Source organism: Petromyzon marinus, chromosome 62 (genome assembly GCF_048934315.1).
Source record: "Petromyzon marinus isolate PM22_M1 ecotype Great Lakes invasive population chromosome 62, UKy_Petmar_22M1.pri1.0, whole genome shotgun sequence".
NCBI lineage: Eukaryota > Metazoa > Chordata > Hyperoartia > Petromyzontiformes > Petromyzontidae > Petromyzon > Petromyzon marinus.
Window position 1 is genome coordinate 5711803 of NC_133728.1, and position 18673 is coordinate 5730475.

General features: G+C 50.1%; 1 protein-coding gene across 1 annotated transcript in view; it reads left to right on the forward strand.

Annotated features, from left to right (window-relative positions):
• Nucleotides 1–14976, forward strand: part of LOC116955855 (uncharacterized) — a gene marked incomplete at its 5' end in the record, with an annotated part of 94756 nt that extends 79780 nt beyond the window's left edge. Inside the window, 4 exons of the mRNA XM_076053759.1 lie at nucleotides 6851–7078; nucleotides 11492–11677; nucleotides 13132–13367; nucleotides 14876–14976. Coding sequence (XP_075909874.1) covers nucleotides 6851–7078; nucleotides 11492–11677; nucleotides 13132–13367; nucleotides 14876–14890 — 665 coding nt within the window. The remainder of the gene's footprint in view (nucleotides 1–6850; nucleotides 7079–11491; nucleotides 11678–13131; nucleotides 13368–14875) is intronic.
• Nucleotides 14977–18673: the final 3697 nt, after the last annotated feature.

The window sequence follows — 18673 nt, forward strand, 5'->3', positions numbered from 1 at the left end:
GGTAGTGTATAGTGTAGTAGTGTATAGTGTAGTAGTGTATAGTGTGGTAGTGTATAGTGTGGTAGCGTATAGTGTGGTAGTGTATAGTGTAGTAGTGTATAGTGTAGTAGTGTATAGTGTGGTAGTGTATAGTGTGGTAGTGTATAGTGTGGTAGTGTATAGTAGTGTATAGTGTAGTAGTGTATAGTGTAGTAGTGTATAGTAGTAGTGTATAGTGTTGTAGTGTATAGTGTAGTAGTGTATAGTGTAGTAGTGTATAGTGTGGTAGTGTATAGCGTAGTAGTGTATAGTGTGGTAGTGTATAGTGTGGTAGTGTATAGTGTGGTAGTGTATAGTGTGGTAGTGCATAGTGTAGTAGTGTATAGTGTAGTAGTGTATAGTGTAGTAGTGTATAGCGTAGTAGCGTATAGTGTTGTAGTGTATAGTGTGGTAGTGTATAGTGTGGTAGTGCATAGTGTAGTAGTGTATAGTGTAGTGTATAGTGTTGTAGTGTAGTAGTGTATAGTGTAGTAGTGTATAGTGTGGTAGTGTATAGTGTGGTAGTGTATAGTGTTGTAGTGTATAGTGTAGTAGTGTATAGCGTAGTAGTGTATAGTGTAGTAGTGTATAGTGTGGTAGTGTATAGCGTAGTAGTGTATAGTGTGGTAGTGTATAGTGTGGTAGTGCATAGTGTAGTAGTGTATAGTGTAGTAGTGTATAGTGTAGTAGTGTATAGCGTAGTAGTGTATAGTGTTGTAGTGTATAGTGTGGTAGTGTATAGTGTGGTAGTGCATAGTGTAGTAGTGTATAGTGTAGTGTATAGTGTTGTAGTGTAGTAGTGTATAGTGTAGTAGTGTATAGTGTGGTAGTGTATAGTGTGGTAGTGTATAGTGTTGTAGTGTATAGTGTAGTAGTGTATAGCGTAGTAGTGTATAGTGTGGTAGTGTATAGTGTGGTAGTGTATAATGTGGTAGTGTATAGTAGTGTATAGTGTTGTAGCGTATTGCGTGGTAGTGAATAGTGTAGTAGTGGATAGTAGTGTATAGTATAGTAGTGTGTAGTGTTGTAGTGTATAGTAGTAGTGTATAGTGTTGTAGTGTATAGTAGTAGTGTATAGTGTGGTAGTGTATTGTGTAGTGTATAGTGTTGTAGTGTATAGTGTAGTAGTGGATAGTGTAGTAGTGGATAGTGTAGTAGTGTATAGTGTAGTAGTGTATAGTGTTGTAGTGTATAGCGTAGTAGTGTATAGCGTAGTAGTGTATAGTGTGGTAGCGTATAGTGTGGTAGCGTATAGTGTGGTAGTGTATAGTGTGGTAGTGTATAGTGTAGTAGTGTAGTGTAGAAGTGTATAGTATAGAAGTGTATAGTGTAATAGCACATAGCGTAGTAGTGTATACTGTTGTAGTGTATAGTGTTGTAGTGTATAGTGTTGTAGTGTATAGTGTAGTAGTGTATAGTGTTGTAGTGTAGTAGTGTATAGTGTGGTAGCATATAGTGTGGTAGTGTATAGTGTTGTAGTGTATAGTGTAGTAGTGTATAGCGTAGTAGTGTATAGTGTGGTAGTGTATAGTGTGGTAGTGTATAGTGTGGTAGTGTATAGTGTTGTAGTGTATAGTGTAGTAGTGTATAGCGTAGTAGTGTATAGTGTGGTAGTGTATAGTGTAGTAGTGTATAGTGTAGTAGTGTATGGTGTGGTAGCGTATAGTGTGGTAGTGTATAGTGTAGTAGTGTATAGTGTAGTAGTGGATAGTGTTGTAGTGTATAGCGTAGTAGTGTATAGCGTAGTAGTGTATAGTGTGGTAGCGTATAGTGTGGTAGTGTATAGTGTAGTAGTGTATAGTGTTGTAGTGTATAGTGTTGTAATGTAGTAGTGTATAGTGTAGTAGTGGATAGCGTAGTAGTGTATAGTGTGGTAGCGTATAGTGTTGTAGTGTATAGTAGTGTATAGTGTAGTAATGTATATTGTAGTCATGTATAGTGCAGTAGTGTATAGTGTATAGTAGTAGTGTATAGTGTTTTTCGTGTAGTAGTGTATAGTGTAGTAGTGTATAGTGTAGATAGTGTATAGTGTTGTAGTGTATAGTGTAGTAGTGTATAGTGTAGTAGTGTATAGTGTAGTAGTGTATAGTATAGTAGTGTATAGTGTTGTAGTGTATAGTAGTAGTAGTGTATAGTGTAGATAGTGTATCGTGTTGGAGTGTATAGTGTAGTAGTGTATAGTGTAGTAGTGTATAGTAGTAGTGTGTAGTAGTAGTGTATAGTGTAGTAGTGTATAGTAGTGTGTAGTGTAGTAATGTATAGTGTAGTAGTGTAGTAATGTATAGTGTAGTAGTGTATAGTGTAGTAGTGTATAGTAGGGTGTAGTGTAGTAGTGTATAGTAGTGTATAGAGTAGTGGTGTATAGTAGTGTATAGTGTAGTATTGTATAGTGTAGTAGTATAGTAGTGTATAGTAGTGCATAGTGTAGTAGTGTATAGTGTAGTAATGTATAGTGTGGTAGTGTTTAGTGTAGTCGTGTGTAGTGTAGTAATGTATAGTGTAGTAGTGTATAGTGTAGTGTATAGTGTAGTAGTGTATAGTGTAGTAGTGTATAGTGTAGTAGTGTTATGGTAGTGTATAGTGTAGTAATGTATAGTGTAGTAGTGTAGTATTGTATAGTGTAGTAGTGTATTGTGTAGTAGTGTATAGTAGTGTATAGTGTAGTAGTGTATAGTGTAGTAGTGTATAGTAGTGCATAGTGTAGTAGTGTATAGTGTAGGAATGTATAGTGTAGTAGTGTATAGTGTAGTAATGTATAGTGTAGTAGTGTATAGTGTAGTAATGTAAAGTGTAGTAATGTATAGTGTATAGTAGTAGTGTATAGTGTTGTAGTGTATAGTGTAGTAGTGTATAGTGTAGTAGTGTATAGTGTAGTAGTGTATAGTGTAGTAGTGTATAGCATAGTAGTGTATAGTGTAGTGTATAGTGTAGTAGTGTATAGTGTAGATAGTGTATAGTGTTGTAGTGTATAGTGTAGTAGTGTATAGTGTAGTAATGTATAGTGTAGTAGTGTATAGTGTAATGTATAGTGTAGTATTGTATTGTGTAGTAGTTTATAGTAGTGTATAGTGTAGTAGTGTATAGTAGTGTATAGTGTAGTAATGTATAGTAGTGTATAGTGTAGTAGTGTATAGTGTTGTAATGTATAGTGTAGTAGTGTATAATGTAGTGTATAGTGTAGTAGTGTATAATGTAGTGTATAGTGTAGTAGTGTATAGTGTTGCAATGTATAGTAGTGTATAGTGTAGTAGTGTATAGTGTGGTAATGTATAGTGTAATAGTGTATAGTGTATTGTATAGTGTAGTATTGTATTGTGTAGTAGTTTATAGTAGTGTATAGTGTAGTAGTGTATAGTGTAGTAATGCATAGTGTAGTAGTGTATAGTGTAGTAATGTATATTGTTGTAGTGTATAGTGTAGTGTATTGTGTAGTAGTGTAGTGTATAGTGTAGTAGTGTATAGTGTAGTAATGTATAGTGTAGTAGTGTATAGTGTGGTAATGTATATTGTAGTAGTTTATAGTGTAGTGTATAGTGTAGTAGTGTAGTGTATAATGTAGTAGTGTATAGTAGTGTGTAGTGTATAGTGTAGTAATGTATAGTGTAGTAGTGTATAGTGTAGTTGTGTAGTGTAGTAGTGTAGTGTATAGTGTAGTAGTGTATAGTAGTGTATTGTGTAGTAGTGTATAGTGTAGTAGTGTATAGTAGTGTATAGTGTAGTAGTGTACAGTAGTGTATAGTGTAGTAGTGTATAGTGTAGTAATTTATAGTGTAGTAGTGTATAGTGTAGTAGTGTATAGTAATGTATAGTGTAGTAGTGTATAGTAGTGTATAGTGTAGTAGTGTATAGTGTAGTAATGTATAGTGTAGTAGTGTATAGTGTAGTAGTGTATAGTGTAGTAATGTATAGTGTAGTAGTGTCACTCCACATGCCGCACCCCTCCCCAATAACCATTAGCGGGTGACGTCACTCCACATGGGGCAACCCCCCGCTCATTAATAATCATGAGCTGAACAATTTGTTTCATTAATATTTCAGATTTACTGCAATGAACACGTCGTCCTTGTACGGGCTAACAGGCTAGTTGTAATAAAACGATGGGGTTTTAATCTTACTGGCAAAGAAGTTCCCAGGATTTAGCTGCTTTAGCCCGAGCTCTCGATGCCCTGCTAGTGGCATTGCACTTGTGCTGTTCGCCTGTTTGCCGTCCTCTGGTCTGACACCGGTGGTGAGACTGGGCCCTAAAGAAAGCCGTCTATGGTGTGGACCAATCAGTTTCAAAGACGATGCCAGCATATGCTACTAGAGGATGTTTTTGGTTTGCATGTTCACCACAAGTATGCGTGCGTGGTTAATGCACTACACGATTGCTTGCAAAAAGGTCTTCACTTTGGGTGTTTAAACATCGTAACACAACTGTTTTTATTATGGACAGTAAGGGGTTAAACAAATTATGAAATTTTGTACACCGGCAAGGGAGTTCCCATTAGTGTAGCTGCTCACCCCGAGTTCTCAATGTCCTGCTAGTGGCATTGTCCTTGTGCGGTTCGCCTGTTTGATGTCCTCTGGTCTGACACCGGTGGTGAGACGAGGCACTAAAGAAAGCTGTCTCTGGTGTGGACCAATCAGTTTCAAAGACAATGCCATCATCATCTTATACCACCAGAGCGTGTCGTTAGTTTGCCTGTTCACCACACGTACGTGTGTGATTAATGCAGACAGGATTCCTTGAATAAGGATTCCGTTTGGTGTTTTAACATCTTGACACAACTGTTTTATTGCCAGAAAGGGTAAAACCTATTGCTATAGTAGTGTATAGTGTAGTGTATGGTGTATTAGTGTATAGTCGTGTATAGTGTTGTAGTGTATAGTGTAGTGTATGTTGTATTGTGCATTAGTGTATTGTAGTGTATCGTGTTGCAGTGTATAGTGTAGTAGGTAATAGTGTTTAGTGTAGTAGTGCATAGTGGTGTATAGTAGTGTAGTGGTGTATAGTAATGTATATTGTATATTAGTGTAGTGTATAGTGTAGTGTATAGTAATGTATATTGTATAGTAGTGTAGTGTATAGTGTAGTGTATAGTAATGTATATTGTATAGTAGTGTGTAGTAGAGCAGTGTATAGTGTTGTAGTCTATAGTGTAGTGTACGTATCTTATAGTGTAGTAGTGTATAGTAATGTATATTGTAAAGTAGTGTATAGTAGTGTATAGTGTAGTAGTGTATAGTAGAGTAGTGTATAGTGTAGTAGTGTATAGTGTAGTAGTGTATAGTGTAGTCTATAGTAGTGTATAGTAGAGTAGTGTATAGTGTAGTGTATAGTGTAGTGTAGAGTGTAGTAGTGTATAGTATAGTGTATAGTGTAGTGTAGTAGTGTATATTGTAGTAGTGTATAGTGTAGAGTAGAGTAGTGTATAGTATAGTAGTGTATAGTGTAGTAGTGTATAGTAGAGTAGTGTATAGTGTATTGTAGAGTAGTGTATAGTGTAGTAGTGTATAGTATAATAGTGTAGTAGTGTATAGTGTAGTAGTCTATAGTGTAGTAGTGTATAGTGTAGTAGTGTATAGTAGAGTAGTGTATAGTAGAGTAGTGTATAGTGTAGTGTATAGTGTATAGTAGTATAGTGTAGTGTATAGTGTAGTTTATAGTGTGTAGTGTATAGTGTAGTGTATAGTAGTGTATAGTATAGTAGTGCATAGTGGAGTAGTGTATAGTAGAGTAGTGTATAGTAGACTAGTGTATAGTAGAGTAGTGTATAGTGTAGTGTATAGTGTAGTGTATAGTGTAGTAGTGTATAGTGTAGTAGTGTATAGTGTAGTAGTGTATAGTAGTGTATAGTGTAGTGTATAGTGTAGTAGTGTATGGTGTAGTAGTGTATAGTAATCGACCTCGGGGAGGCCCAGGACTGCTTCAGACAATCGTCACAGATGTTGGCCGTGAGCAGGAATCGAACTCGGCTCACCGGCTTCGTAGCGCTTCATGGAGACAAAGGTTGCCGGGCGTGGTGCTGGCCACCCACAGGTGCTGCTCGCTAACAGCACTTGCCCCAACAGTCTGTTAAGGCTATACGGGGGATCTTGCTCTTTGTAAATGGGTGTAAGTAGGTGGGAGCAGTGGTGCAGTGGTTAGCGAGCTTCGGTCCTCTAACACGGCTATCACCGGAGTTCGATTCCCGCTCACGGCCAACGCCGGTGACGATTATCGGAACAGGAACGGGTCCTGGGCATCCCCTAGGTCGACTCAGCCTCAACTGAGCAGTGCCTGGTGCGGTGTGTAGTAAACTTCGCCACTTAGAGAGACGAAGGCGGCCGTGCGTGGTGCTGATGCCCAGTCACTCCTCTCGTCCGTCGTTCCGGCCTTCATAAGCACCGCCTCTACAAGTCTGTTCAGGCTGCACGGGAGGAATCTTTGTCTTAAAGGGGAAAGGGTATACCGCACTGTAGTGTGATGGTCGACGTTTCGGGCAATGCCCCTTCTCCAGATCGCCCTTGACATCGCGCGTCTCATCTCGTCACATTTGAAAAAGAGGGCACCCCCAGTGGCAGCTGTCCCTGTGCATCGGTCTGCTAGTAGGAGACTGGCGATGGTTTGCTGCTGTGTGGTCCAGGCTAGGGGCACCCCCAGTGGCAGCCGTCCCTGTGCATCGGTCTGCCACTAGCAGCCTTGCGATGGTTTGCTGCTGCTGTGTGGTCCAGCCTAGGGGCACCCCCAGTGGCAGCCGTCTGATCGCAAGCCGCCAGCGTTCACCAGCTGATCTCCGCGTGCGGCGTGCGTCACGCCTGCCCCGCCACTCACCCCCCCCCCCCCCACCCCACCCCCTCGCTGTACCAGGCAAGGTGCACGCGGCGGTGGCTGGGCGGCCGCGCGGCGGTGGTAGCGGTGGCGGCGGTGGCGGCGGAGGCGGTGGCGGTGGTGGCGGCGGAGGCGGTGGCGGTGGTGGCGGCGGAGGCGGTGGCGGCTACTTCTCATCGGACAGCGCCGGCAGCGGCAGCTGCAGCACAAATCCTGGGTTCAAGTACCGCCCCTCGAAGCGTCCGAAAGCCAAGCCCTCCCTCGATGGTACGCACGTACCCACTCGCACGTAACCCACTCGCACGTACCCACTCGCACGTACCCACTCGCACGTACCCACTCGCCCCTACCCACTCGCACGTAACCCACGGGCCCTTACCCACTCACACGTAACCCACTCGCACGTAACCCACTCGCACGTACCCACTCGCACGTACCCACTCGCACGTACCCACTCGCACGTAACCCACGGGCCCGTAACCCACTCGCACGTACCCACTCACCCGTACCCACTCACCCGTACCCACTCACCCGTACCCACTCGCACGTACCCACTCGCACGTAACCCACTCGCCCCTACCCACTCGCACGTAACCCACTCGCCTGTACCCACTCGCACGTAACCCACTCGCACGTACCCACTCACACGTACCCACTCGCACGTACCCACTCGCACGTACCCACTCGCACGTACCCACTCGCCCCTACCCACTCGCACGTAACCCACTCGCACGTAACCCACTCGCACGTAACCCACTCGCCCGTAACCCACTCACACGTACCCACTCGCACGTAACCCACTCGCAAGTAACCCACTCGCCCCTACCCACTCGCACGTACCCACTCGCACGTACCCACTCGCCCCTACCCACTTGCACATAACCCACTCGCACGTAACCCACTCGCACGTAACCCACTCGCACGTACCCACTCACACGTAACCCACTCACACGTACCCACTCGCACGTAACCCAATCGCACGTACCCACTCGCCCCTACCCACTCGCAAGTACCCACTCGCCCGTAACCCACTCGCACGTAACCCACTCGCACGTAACCCACTCGCAAGTACCCACTCGCCCGTAACCCACTCACACGTAACCCACTCGCACGTACCGACTCGCACGTACACACTCGCCCCTACCCACTCGCACGTAACCCACGGGCCCGTAACCCACTCGCACGTACCCACTCGCACGTACCCACTCGCACGTACCCACTCGCACGTACCCACTCGCCCCTACCCACTCGCACGTAACCCACGGGCCCTTACCCACTCACACGTAACCCACTCGCACGTAACCCACTCGCACGTACCCACTCGCACGTACCCACTCGCACGTACCCACTCGCACGTAACCCACGGGCCCGTAACCCACTCGCACGTACCCACTCACCCGTACCCACTCACCCGTACCCACTCACCCGTACCCACTCGCACGTACCCACTCGCACGTACCCACTCGCACGTACCCACTCGCACGTAACCCACTCGCACGTACCCACTCGCACGTAACCCACTCGCCCCTACCCACTCGCACGTAACCCACTCGCAGGGACCCACTCGCACGTACCCACTCGCACGTACCCACTCGCACGTAACCCACTCGCCCCTACCCACTCGCACGTAACCCACTCGCCTGTACCCACTCGCACGTAACCCACTCGCACGTACCCACTCACACGTACCCACTCGCACGTACCCACTCGCACGTACCCACTCGCACGTACCCACTCGCCCCTACCCACTCGCACGTAACCCACTCGCACGTACCCACTCGCACGTACCCACTCGCACGTACCCACTCGCACGTACCCACTCGCACGTAACCCACTCGCACGTACCCACGGGCCCGTAACCCACTCGCACGTAACCACTCGCACGTACCCACTCGCACGTAACCCACTCGCCCCTACCCACTCGCCCCTACCCACTCGCACGTACCCACTCGCACGTACCCACTCGCACGTACCCACTCGCACGTAACCCACTCGCACGTAACCCACGGGCCCGTAACCCACTCACACGTAACCCACTCGCACGTACCCACTCGCACGTAACCCACTCAAACGTGCCCACTCGCACGTATCCACTCGCACGTACCCACTCGCACGTACCCACTTGCACGTACCCACTCGCACATATCCACTCACACGTACCCACTCGTCCCTACCCACTCGCCCCTACCCACTCGCCCCTACCCACTCGCATGTACCCACTCGCACGTACCCACTCGCACGTACCCACTCGCCCCTACCCACTCGCACGTAACCCACGGGCCCGTAACCCACTCGCACGTACCCACTCGCACGTAACTCACTCGCACGTAACCCACTCGCACGTAACCCACTCGCACGTAACCCACTCGCCCGTAACCCACTTGCCCCTACCCACTCGCACGTAACCCACTCGCACGTAACCCACTCGCACGTAACCCACTCGCCCGTAACCCACTCGCACGTACCCACTCGCACGTAACCCACTCGCACGTACACACTCACACGTAACCCACTCGCACGTAACCCACTCGCACGTAACCCACTCGCACGTAACCCACTCGCCCGTAACCCACTCGCACGTACCCACTCGCACGTAACCCACTCGCACGTACACACTCGCCCCTACCCACTCGCACGTAACCCACTCGCACGTAACCCACTAACACGTAACCCACTCGCCCGTAACCACTCGCACGTAACCCACTCACACGTAACCCACTCACACGTAACCCACTCGCACGTAACCCACTCACACGTAACCCACTCGCACGTACCCACTCGCCCCTACCCACTCGCACGTAACCCACTCGCCCGTAACCCACTCGCACGTACACACTCGCCCCTACCCACTCGCACGTAACCCACTAACACGTAACCCACTCGCCCGTAACCCACTCACACGTAACCCACTCACACGTAACCCACTCGCACGTAACCCACTCGCACGTAACCCACTCACACGTAACCCACTCGCAAGTACCCACTCGCACGTAACCCACTCACACGTAACCCACTCGCACGTAACCCACTCGCCCGTAACCCACTCACACGTAACCCACTTGCACGTACCCACTCGCACGTACCCACTCGCCCGTAACCCACTCGCATGTAACCCACTCGCACGTACCCACTCGCACGTACCCACTCGCACGTACCCACTCGCCCGTAACCCACTCACACGTAACCCACTCACACGTAACCCACTCACACGTAACCCACTCGCACGTACCCACGGGCCCGTAACCCACTCGCACGTAACCCACTCGCACGTACCCACTCGCACGTACCCACTCGCACGTACCCACTTGCACGTACCCATGGGCCCGTAACCCACTCGCACGTAGCCACTCGCCCGTACCCGCTCGCACGTACCCACTTGCACGTAACCCACTCGCCCCTACCCACTCGCACGTACCCACTCGCACGTACCCACTCGCACGTAACCCACTCGCACGTAACCCACTCGCACGTAACCCACTCGCACGTAACCCACTCGCACATAACCCACTCGCACGTACCCACTCGCACGTACCCACTCGCACGTAACCCACTCGCACATACCCACTCGCACGTATCCACTCGCACGTAACCCACTCGTGCATTGGCTTCCGGTTGCCACACGAATTCGTGACAAATGAACCACCGTGATAGTATCCTCGCTTGCTGATCTCAAGGAGCTATGAGTCGACTTTTCACCCTGGTCACACGAAATCAACTTGGAACGCGCTCGCTCGCTCATCATTTCTCTCACTCATCATCCCACTCACTCGATTACCCACTCAGGTACTATCTCACTCATTCACTCACTCATTCATTCACTCACTCATTCACTCGCTCATTCTCTCACTTTTGGTCTCTTGACCCCTCACCCTGGTCACACGAAATCAACTTGGAACTCACTCGCTCGCTCACTCATCATCTCTCTCACTAATTATCCCACTCACCCACCATCTCACTCATTCACTTACTCATTCTCTCACTCTTGACCTCTCACGCAACATCAACTTGTAAACTCTAGAAGTTGAAGCCTCCCTCTCTTGGCTATCCTCCTACAACCTTATGATGATGATGATACTGATGATGATGCTGATGATGATGCTGATGATGCTGATGATGATGCTGATGATGATGCTGATAATGATGCTGCTGATGATGATGCTGATGATGATGCTGTTGATGCTGATGATGCTGATGCTTATGATGCTGATGATGCTGATGATGCTGATGATGCTGATGTTGATGCTGATGATGCTGATGCTGCTGCTGCTGATGATGATGATGCTGATGACGCTGATGATAATGATGATGCTGATGCTGATGATGCTGATGATGATGCTGATGATGCTGACGATGATAATGCTGATGATGCTGATGCTGCTGATGATGATGATGCTGATGACGCTGATGATGATAATGATGATGCTGATGATGATGCTGATGATGCTGATGATGATGCTGATGATGCTGACGATGATAATGCTGATGATGCTGCTGCTGCTACTGATGATGATGCTGATGCCGCTGATGATGATAATGATGATGCTGATAATGATGCTGATGATGATGCTGATGATGCTGATGATGCTGATGATGATGCTGATGATGATGATAATGATGCTGATGATGCTGATGCTGACCTCTCATGCCCCCTCACCCCCCTTCTCCTCCCGGCGTCGCCAGACCTCCCCCTCCCCCCGGCCCCTCCCCCGCCGGTGGGCACGTGCCCCCCAGTGATGACGACCACGACGATGGTGGTGATGGCGGGCGGTGCGGGGGGCTCGCTGGAGCGAGGGTGCGGTGACGATGGCGAGCGGAGCCTCGAGGGCCATCGCGGCGCTGCGACGGACAAACTCTACGGCCTGCACGGTACGCGGGGAGGGCGGGGTCATGGGGGGGGATGTAGGGTCACGGGGTCAGGGGATACAGGGATATGGGGCAACGGTGATGCGTGGTCACTGAGTTACGGGGGGGGGCATACGGGGATACGGAGTCACGGGGTCACGGGGTCACTGGGTCATGGTGATATGGGGTCACTGGGTCATTGGGATATGGGGTCACTGGGTCATGATGATACGGGGTCACTGGGTCATTGGGATATGGGGTCACTGGGTCACGGGGATGGCTGAATGATAATGGCTTTAGGATGCCTTCATCCACCAGTAGATAAACTATGGCTGAATGATAATGGATTTAAGATGCCTTCATCCACCAGCGGATAGATCATGGCTGAATGATAATGGCTTTAAGATGCCTTCATCCACCAGCGGATAGACCATGGCTGAATGATAATGGCTTTAAGATGCCTTCATCCACCAGTGGATAGACCATGGCTGAATGATAATGGCTTTAGGATGCCTTGATCCAGCAGCGGATAGACCATGGCTGAATGATAATGGCTTTAGGATGCCTTCATCCACCAGCCGATAGACCATGGCTGAATGATAATGGCTTTAAGATGCCTTCATCCACCAGCGGATAGACCATGGCTGAATGATAATGGCTTTAAGATGACTTCATCCACCAGTAAATAGACCATGGCTGAATGATAATGGCTTTAGGATGCCTTGATCCAGCAGCGGATAGACCATGGCTGAATGATAATGGCTTTAGGATGCCTTCATCCACCAGCGGATAGACCATGGCTGAATGATAATGGCTTTAAGATGACTTCATCCACCAGTAGATAGACCATGGCTGAATGATAATGGCTTTAGGATGCCTTCATCTACCAGCGGATAGACCATGGCTGAATGATAATGGCTTTAAGATGCCTTCATCCACCAGTAGATAGACCATGGCTGAATGATAATGGATTTAAGATGCCTTCATCCACCAGTAGATAGACCATGGCTGAATGATAATGGCTTTAGGATGCCTTCATCCAGCAGCGGATAGACCATGGCTGAATGATAATGGCATTAAGATGCCTTCATCCACCAGTAGATAGACCATGGCTGAATGATAATGGCTTTAAGATGCTTTCATCCAGCAGCGGATAGACCATGGCTGAATGATAATGGCTTTAAGATGCCTTCATCCACCAGTAGATAGACCATGGCTGAATGATAATGGCTTTAAGATGCCTTCATCCACCAGTAGATAGACCATTGCTGATTGATAATGGCTTTAAGATGCCTTCATCCACCAGTAGATAGACCATGGCTGAATGATAATGGCTTTAAGATGCCTTCATCCACCAGCAGATAGACCATGGCTGAATGATAATGGCTTCAAGATGCCTTCATCCACCAGCGGAGAGACCATGGCTGAATGATAATGGCTTTAAGATGGGATCTTTGTGTCTCTGTGTCTTGGCGTAGATGCTCCACCTTACTCCAGGCCAAACTTCCCTGGCGGCGGCGGCGGTGGTGGTGGCTACGGTGGTGGTGGTGGTTGTGGCTACGGTGGTGGTGGTGGTTGTGGTGGCTACGGTGGTGGTGCGGGGCCGATGATGGGGCCCCGGCGGGCACCGTCCGGGAGATCTTGCGGACACGCGGACGTCGACGCCGACTTCGTGGAGGTCGCGGATGAGACCCGCGTCGGCAAGCCGTGCTACGTGAGCACCCTCCACCCCCCTCCTCATCACGGTGACCTTGGAGATGTTAACCACCTCGCCTGGTGTGCAGGAGGTCGTGGGTTCGATCCCGACCCCTGACTATGCCCGCTGCTGCTGTATATTTGGAGTTTGCGTGTCTCTCTCTCTCTCATCATCATCATCATCACGGTGGCTAAGAGATGTTAACTACCTCGCCTGGTGTACAGGAAATCGTGGGTTCGATCCCGACCCCTGAGGATGCTCGCTGCTCTATATTTGGAGTCTGCGTCTCTCTCTCTCTCTCATCATCATCATCACGGTGGCTAGGAGATGTTAACTACCTCGCCTGGTGTGCAGGAGGTCGTGGGTTCGATCCCGACCCCTGACGATGCCCGCTGCTGCTGTATATTTGGAGTTTGCGTGTCTCTCTCTCATCATCATCATAATCACGGTGGCTAGGAGATGTTAACTACCTCGCCTGGTATACAGGAGGTCGTGGGTTCGATCCCGACCCCTGACGATGCCCGCTGCTGTATATTTGGAGTTTGTGTGTCTCTCTCTCTCTCATCATCATCGTCACGGTGGCTAAGAGATGTTAACTACCTCGCCTGGTGTACAGGAGGTCGTGGGTTCCATCCCGACCCTGACGATGCCCGCTGCTGTATATTTGGACTTTGCGTCTCTCTCTCTCTCATCATCATCATCGTCACGGTGGCTAGGAGATGTTAACCACCTCGCCTGGTGTGCAGGAGGTCGTGGGTTCGATCCCGACCCCTGACTATGCCCGCTGCTGCTGTATATTTGGAGTTTGCGTGTCTCTCTCTCTCTCTCATCATCATCATCATCACGGTGGCGAGATGTTAACTACCTCGCCTGGTATGCAGGAGGTCGTGGGTTCGATCCAGACCCCTGACGATGCCCGTGCTGTATATTTGGAGTCTGCGTGTCTCTCTCTCATCATCATCATCACGGTGGCTAGGAGATGTTAACTACCTCGCCTGGTGTGCAGGAGGTCGTGGGTTCGATCCCGACCCCTGACGATGCCCGCTGCTGTATATTTGAAGTTTGCGTGTCTCTCTCTCATCATCATCATCACGGTGGCTAGGAGATGTTAACTACCTCGCCTGGTGTGCAGGAGGTCGTGGGTTCCATCCCGACCCTGACGATGCCCGCTGCTGTATATTTGGAGTTTGCGTGTCTCTCTCTCTCTCTCTCATCATCGTCACGGTGGCTAGGAGATGTTAACTACCTCGCCTGGTGTACAGGAGGTCGTGGGTTCGATCCCTGACGCCTGCTGCTGTACATTTGGAGTTATGGTGGTGAAGAGATTAGTCCACACACTTCGCTGCGATGATGATGATGGTGGTGATGGTGAACAGATGGAGTTCAGTCCGCACACTTTTTTTGCAGCGCCTTCTCCTCGCGAGCCAGAGTAACAACAATCATGACAACAACCATCAAAACAACAACAACAACAATCACAACAACAACAACATTAACACTTGTTTCCAATCCTTTATTTTCTGCAGGCCGACATGAGGTGAAGCTCCATTCCGTGCGTCGTGATGAAGTTTTCTAAGAAACTGACCCCCAAATCCCCCCCCCTCACCATCTCCCTCCCCCCCTCACCATCTCCCTCCCCCCCACCATCTCCCTCCCCCCCCCCTCACCATTGCCCCCCCCCACACCCCCCAACCCCCCACTATCACCCCCCCCCCACGACATCGACTTCCCTGCTCTAAGAACGCCACCCACGCTGGGCGGGGTCTGCGTCGCCGCCGGCTGCCTCGGTGGTGGCGGTGGTGGTGGTGATGATGGTGGTGGTGATGGTGGTGGTGGTGGTGGTGATGGTGGTGGTGGTGATGGTGGTGGTGGTGATGGTGGTGGTGGTGATGGTGGTGGTGGTGATGGTGGTGGTGGTGATGGTGGTGGTGGTGATGGTGGTGGTGATGGTGGTGGTGATGATGGTGGTGGTGATGGTGGTGGTGGTGATGGTGGTGGTGATGATAGTGGTGGTGGTGATGATGGTGGTGATGGTGGTGATGATGGTGGTGGCGGTGGTGGTGGTGGTGATGATGGTGGTGGTGATGGTGGTGATGGTGGTGATGGTGATGGTGGTGATGGTGGTGGTGGTGGTGATGATGGTGGTGGTGGCGGTGGTGATGATGGTGGTGGTGGCGGTGGTGATGATGGTGGTGGTGGTGATGGTGATGATGGTGATGATGGTGGTGGTGGTGATGATGGTGGTGGTGATGATGGTGGTGGTGGTGCTGCTACTGGTGGTGATGATGGTGGTGGTGATGATGGTGGTGATGATGGTGGTGGTGATGATGGTGGTGGTGATGGTGATGGTGATGATGGTGGTGGTGATGATGGTGGTGGTGGCGGTGGTGGTGCTGCTACTGGTGGTGATGGTGATGATGGTGATGATGGTGGTGGTGGTGATGATGGTGGTGGTGATGATGGTGGTGGTGGTGCTGCTACTGGTGGTGATGATGGTGGTGGTGGTGCTGCTACTGTTGATGATGATGGTGGTGGTGGTGGTGCTGCTGCTGCTGGTGGTAATGATGGTGGTGGTGGTGATGGTGGTGGTGGTGGTGCTGCTGCTACTATTGATGATGATGATGGTGGTGGCGGTGCTGCTGCTACTGGTGGTAATGATGGTGGTGGTGATGGTGGTGGTGGTGCTGCTACTGTTGATGATGATGGTGGTGGTGATGGTGGTGGTGGTGCTGCTACTGTTGATGATGATGGTGGTGGTGATGGTGGTGGTGGTGCTGCTACTGTTGATGATGATGGTGGTGGCGGTGCTGCTGCTACTGGTGGTGATGATGGTGGTGGTGATGGTGGTGATGCTACTGCTACTGTTGATGATGATGGTGGTGGTGATGGTGGTGGTGGTGCTGCTACTGTTGATGATGATGATGGTAGTGGTGCTGCTGCTACTGTTGTTGATGATGATGGTGGTGCTGCTACTGTTGATGATGATGATGATGGTGGTAGCGGTGCTGCTGCTACTGGTGGTGATGATGGTTCTGTCATCTGCCTCCCCACCTCCCAGCCCCCCCCAGCTCCCCACGGCTTCAGTGTACGGTTCGATTATTTATATATACACTCGTGTGTGTGTGTGTGTGCGCGCGTGCGTGTTAAAGGGTCGTGGGCCTCCTCCCTTAAGGTCGACTCAGCCTCAAATGAGTAACCCGGTTCCGGTTGCGTGTAGTTAAAAACAAAAATTAAAACATAAAACATCGCCGCTGGGGGAGACAAAGGCGGTCGGGCGTGGTGCAGGGTATCCGCCCACCACCTCGTGTGCTACTCGCGAACAGCACTTGCCCCGACAGTCGGTTGCAGGCTACACGGGGGATCTTTGTTTTTTTTTTTGCGCGATAGCGGGAGCGGTTCTCGTGATTGCTGCGCTTGGGGGACTGCCGGAGGCACGGGGATCGTGGCCACCACCAACACCACCGACACCACCTCCTCACCCCACCTCCTCACCCCACCTCACCCCACCTCACCCCCCGTCCGTGTGCCCACTGTGCCGGCCGGCCTTCGTACGTACAGCTGCCGCAGCTCTGCTCGCAACAGACCTTGCCCCACCACCACCACCACCACCGTCACCATCACCATCACCCCAACCACCACCACCACCACCAGCCCCACAACAGTCTGTGAAGGCTACACGGGGAGAGTGGGTGGGTAGTTGGGGAGTGGAGGGGGTTGAGTCGGGGAGGTTGGGGGGGGGGGGGTTACTCTTTGTCTTGTAAAAATAATAATAATGTGTGTGGGGGGGGGGAGGGGGAGTGCGATTGAGAAGACGTTGGCACAATTTGAATTTGTTTTTCGGCGTCATCCGCGGAATTTAAAAGGAAGAATTTTTTGTTTGATTAATTAATTCACTTTTGTTTTCCTTTGGCGGATACCGTGCCAGAGCGTTTCGGATTTACGGATGGTAGCCATGACGAGCGCAGACACCTCGTCTCTCGCTCCGTCTCCTTTCTCTCTCGCCGCAACAGCTTTCTCACTATTAGCCCAGTGTGGGCAGTGCTGAGCCCATAGACTCAGCACTGCACCATAGACTCAGCACTGCCCATAGACTCAGCACTGCACCATAGACTCAGCACTGCCCATAGACTCAGCACTGCACCACAGACTCAGCACTGCACCATAGACTCAACACTGCACCATAGACTCAACACTGCAACATAGACTCAACACTCACTCGCTCGGACAGTCACTCGCTCGGACACTCACTCGCTCGGACACCCACTCGCTCGGACACCCACTCGCTCGGACACTCACTCGCTCGGACACTCACTCGCTCGGACAGTCACTCGCTCGGACAGTCACTCGCTCGGACACTCACTCGCTCGGACAGTCACTCGCTCGGACAGTCACTCGCTCGGACACCCACTCGCTCGGACAGTCACTCGCTCGGACAGTCACTCGCTCGGACAGTCACTCGCTCGGACAGTCACTCGCTCGGACACCCACTCGCTCGGACAGTCACTCGCTCGGACAGTCACTCACTCGGACACTCACTCGGACACTCACTCGCTCGGACAGTCACTCGCTCGGACACTCACTCGATCGGACAGTCACTCACTCGGACACTCACTCGGACACTCATTCGCTCGGACAGTCACTCGCTCGGGCACTCACTCGCTCGGACACTCACTTGGACCACTCAAGACACTCACACGGACACACACACCCACACGGACACACACCCACACACACACCCACGCACACCCACGCCACGTTGGGTCGCTTTTCTTGAACTCGCTATGCAAGCACCAAAGTCTTCCCTCCGTGACCTCGGCTCGTGCACTCATTCACCGTAACGACAAAGTGGGGAGCGGGATCCAGGGTCGGTAGGTAGGGTCAATTGCCCCCCCCCCCCCCACCACATCCCCCCCCCGTTTTTTATAATTATTATTCCAGTATTGCAGCGTGTTTCACGAAAAAATATTTTAACGCTTCTGAGAATTTGCAAAGACACCACGATAGATGTCCCCCCCACCACCACCCCGGCTCTCTGGACACCATCTGGGGAAGATTCCAGGCTGTGCGTTGACAATGCTGGCGAACGAAGGAGATATCATAATGTCAATTGCTTACCCCCAGCTCTCAATACTCTGATGGTGCGTTGTCTTTGAGTCGTGCGCCTTTTGGCGTCACCTGGTCCAACACCAACGTGAGACTGGGGCTCTAAGGAAAGCTGTCTCGGGTGTGGACCAATCAATGTCAAGGACGGTGCCCAATATCATTGTCAGAGTTGCGTGGTTTTTTGGGTTGCATTTTGCCCCGCAAGTGTTGTGGTCACTCGA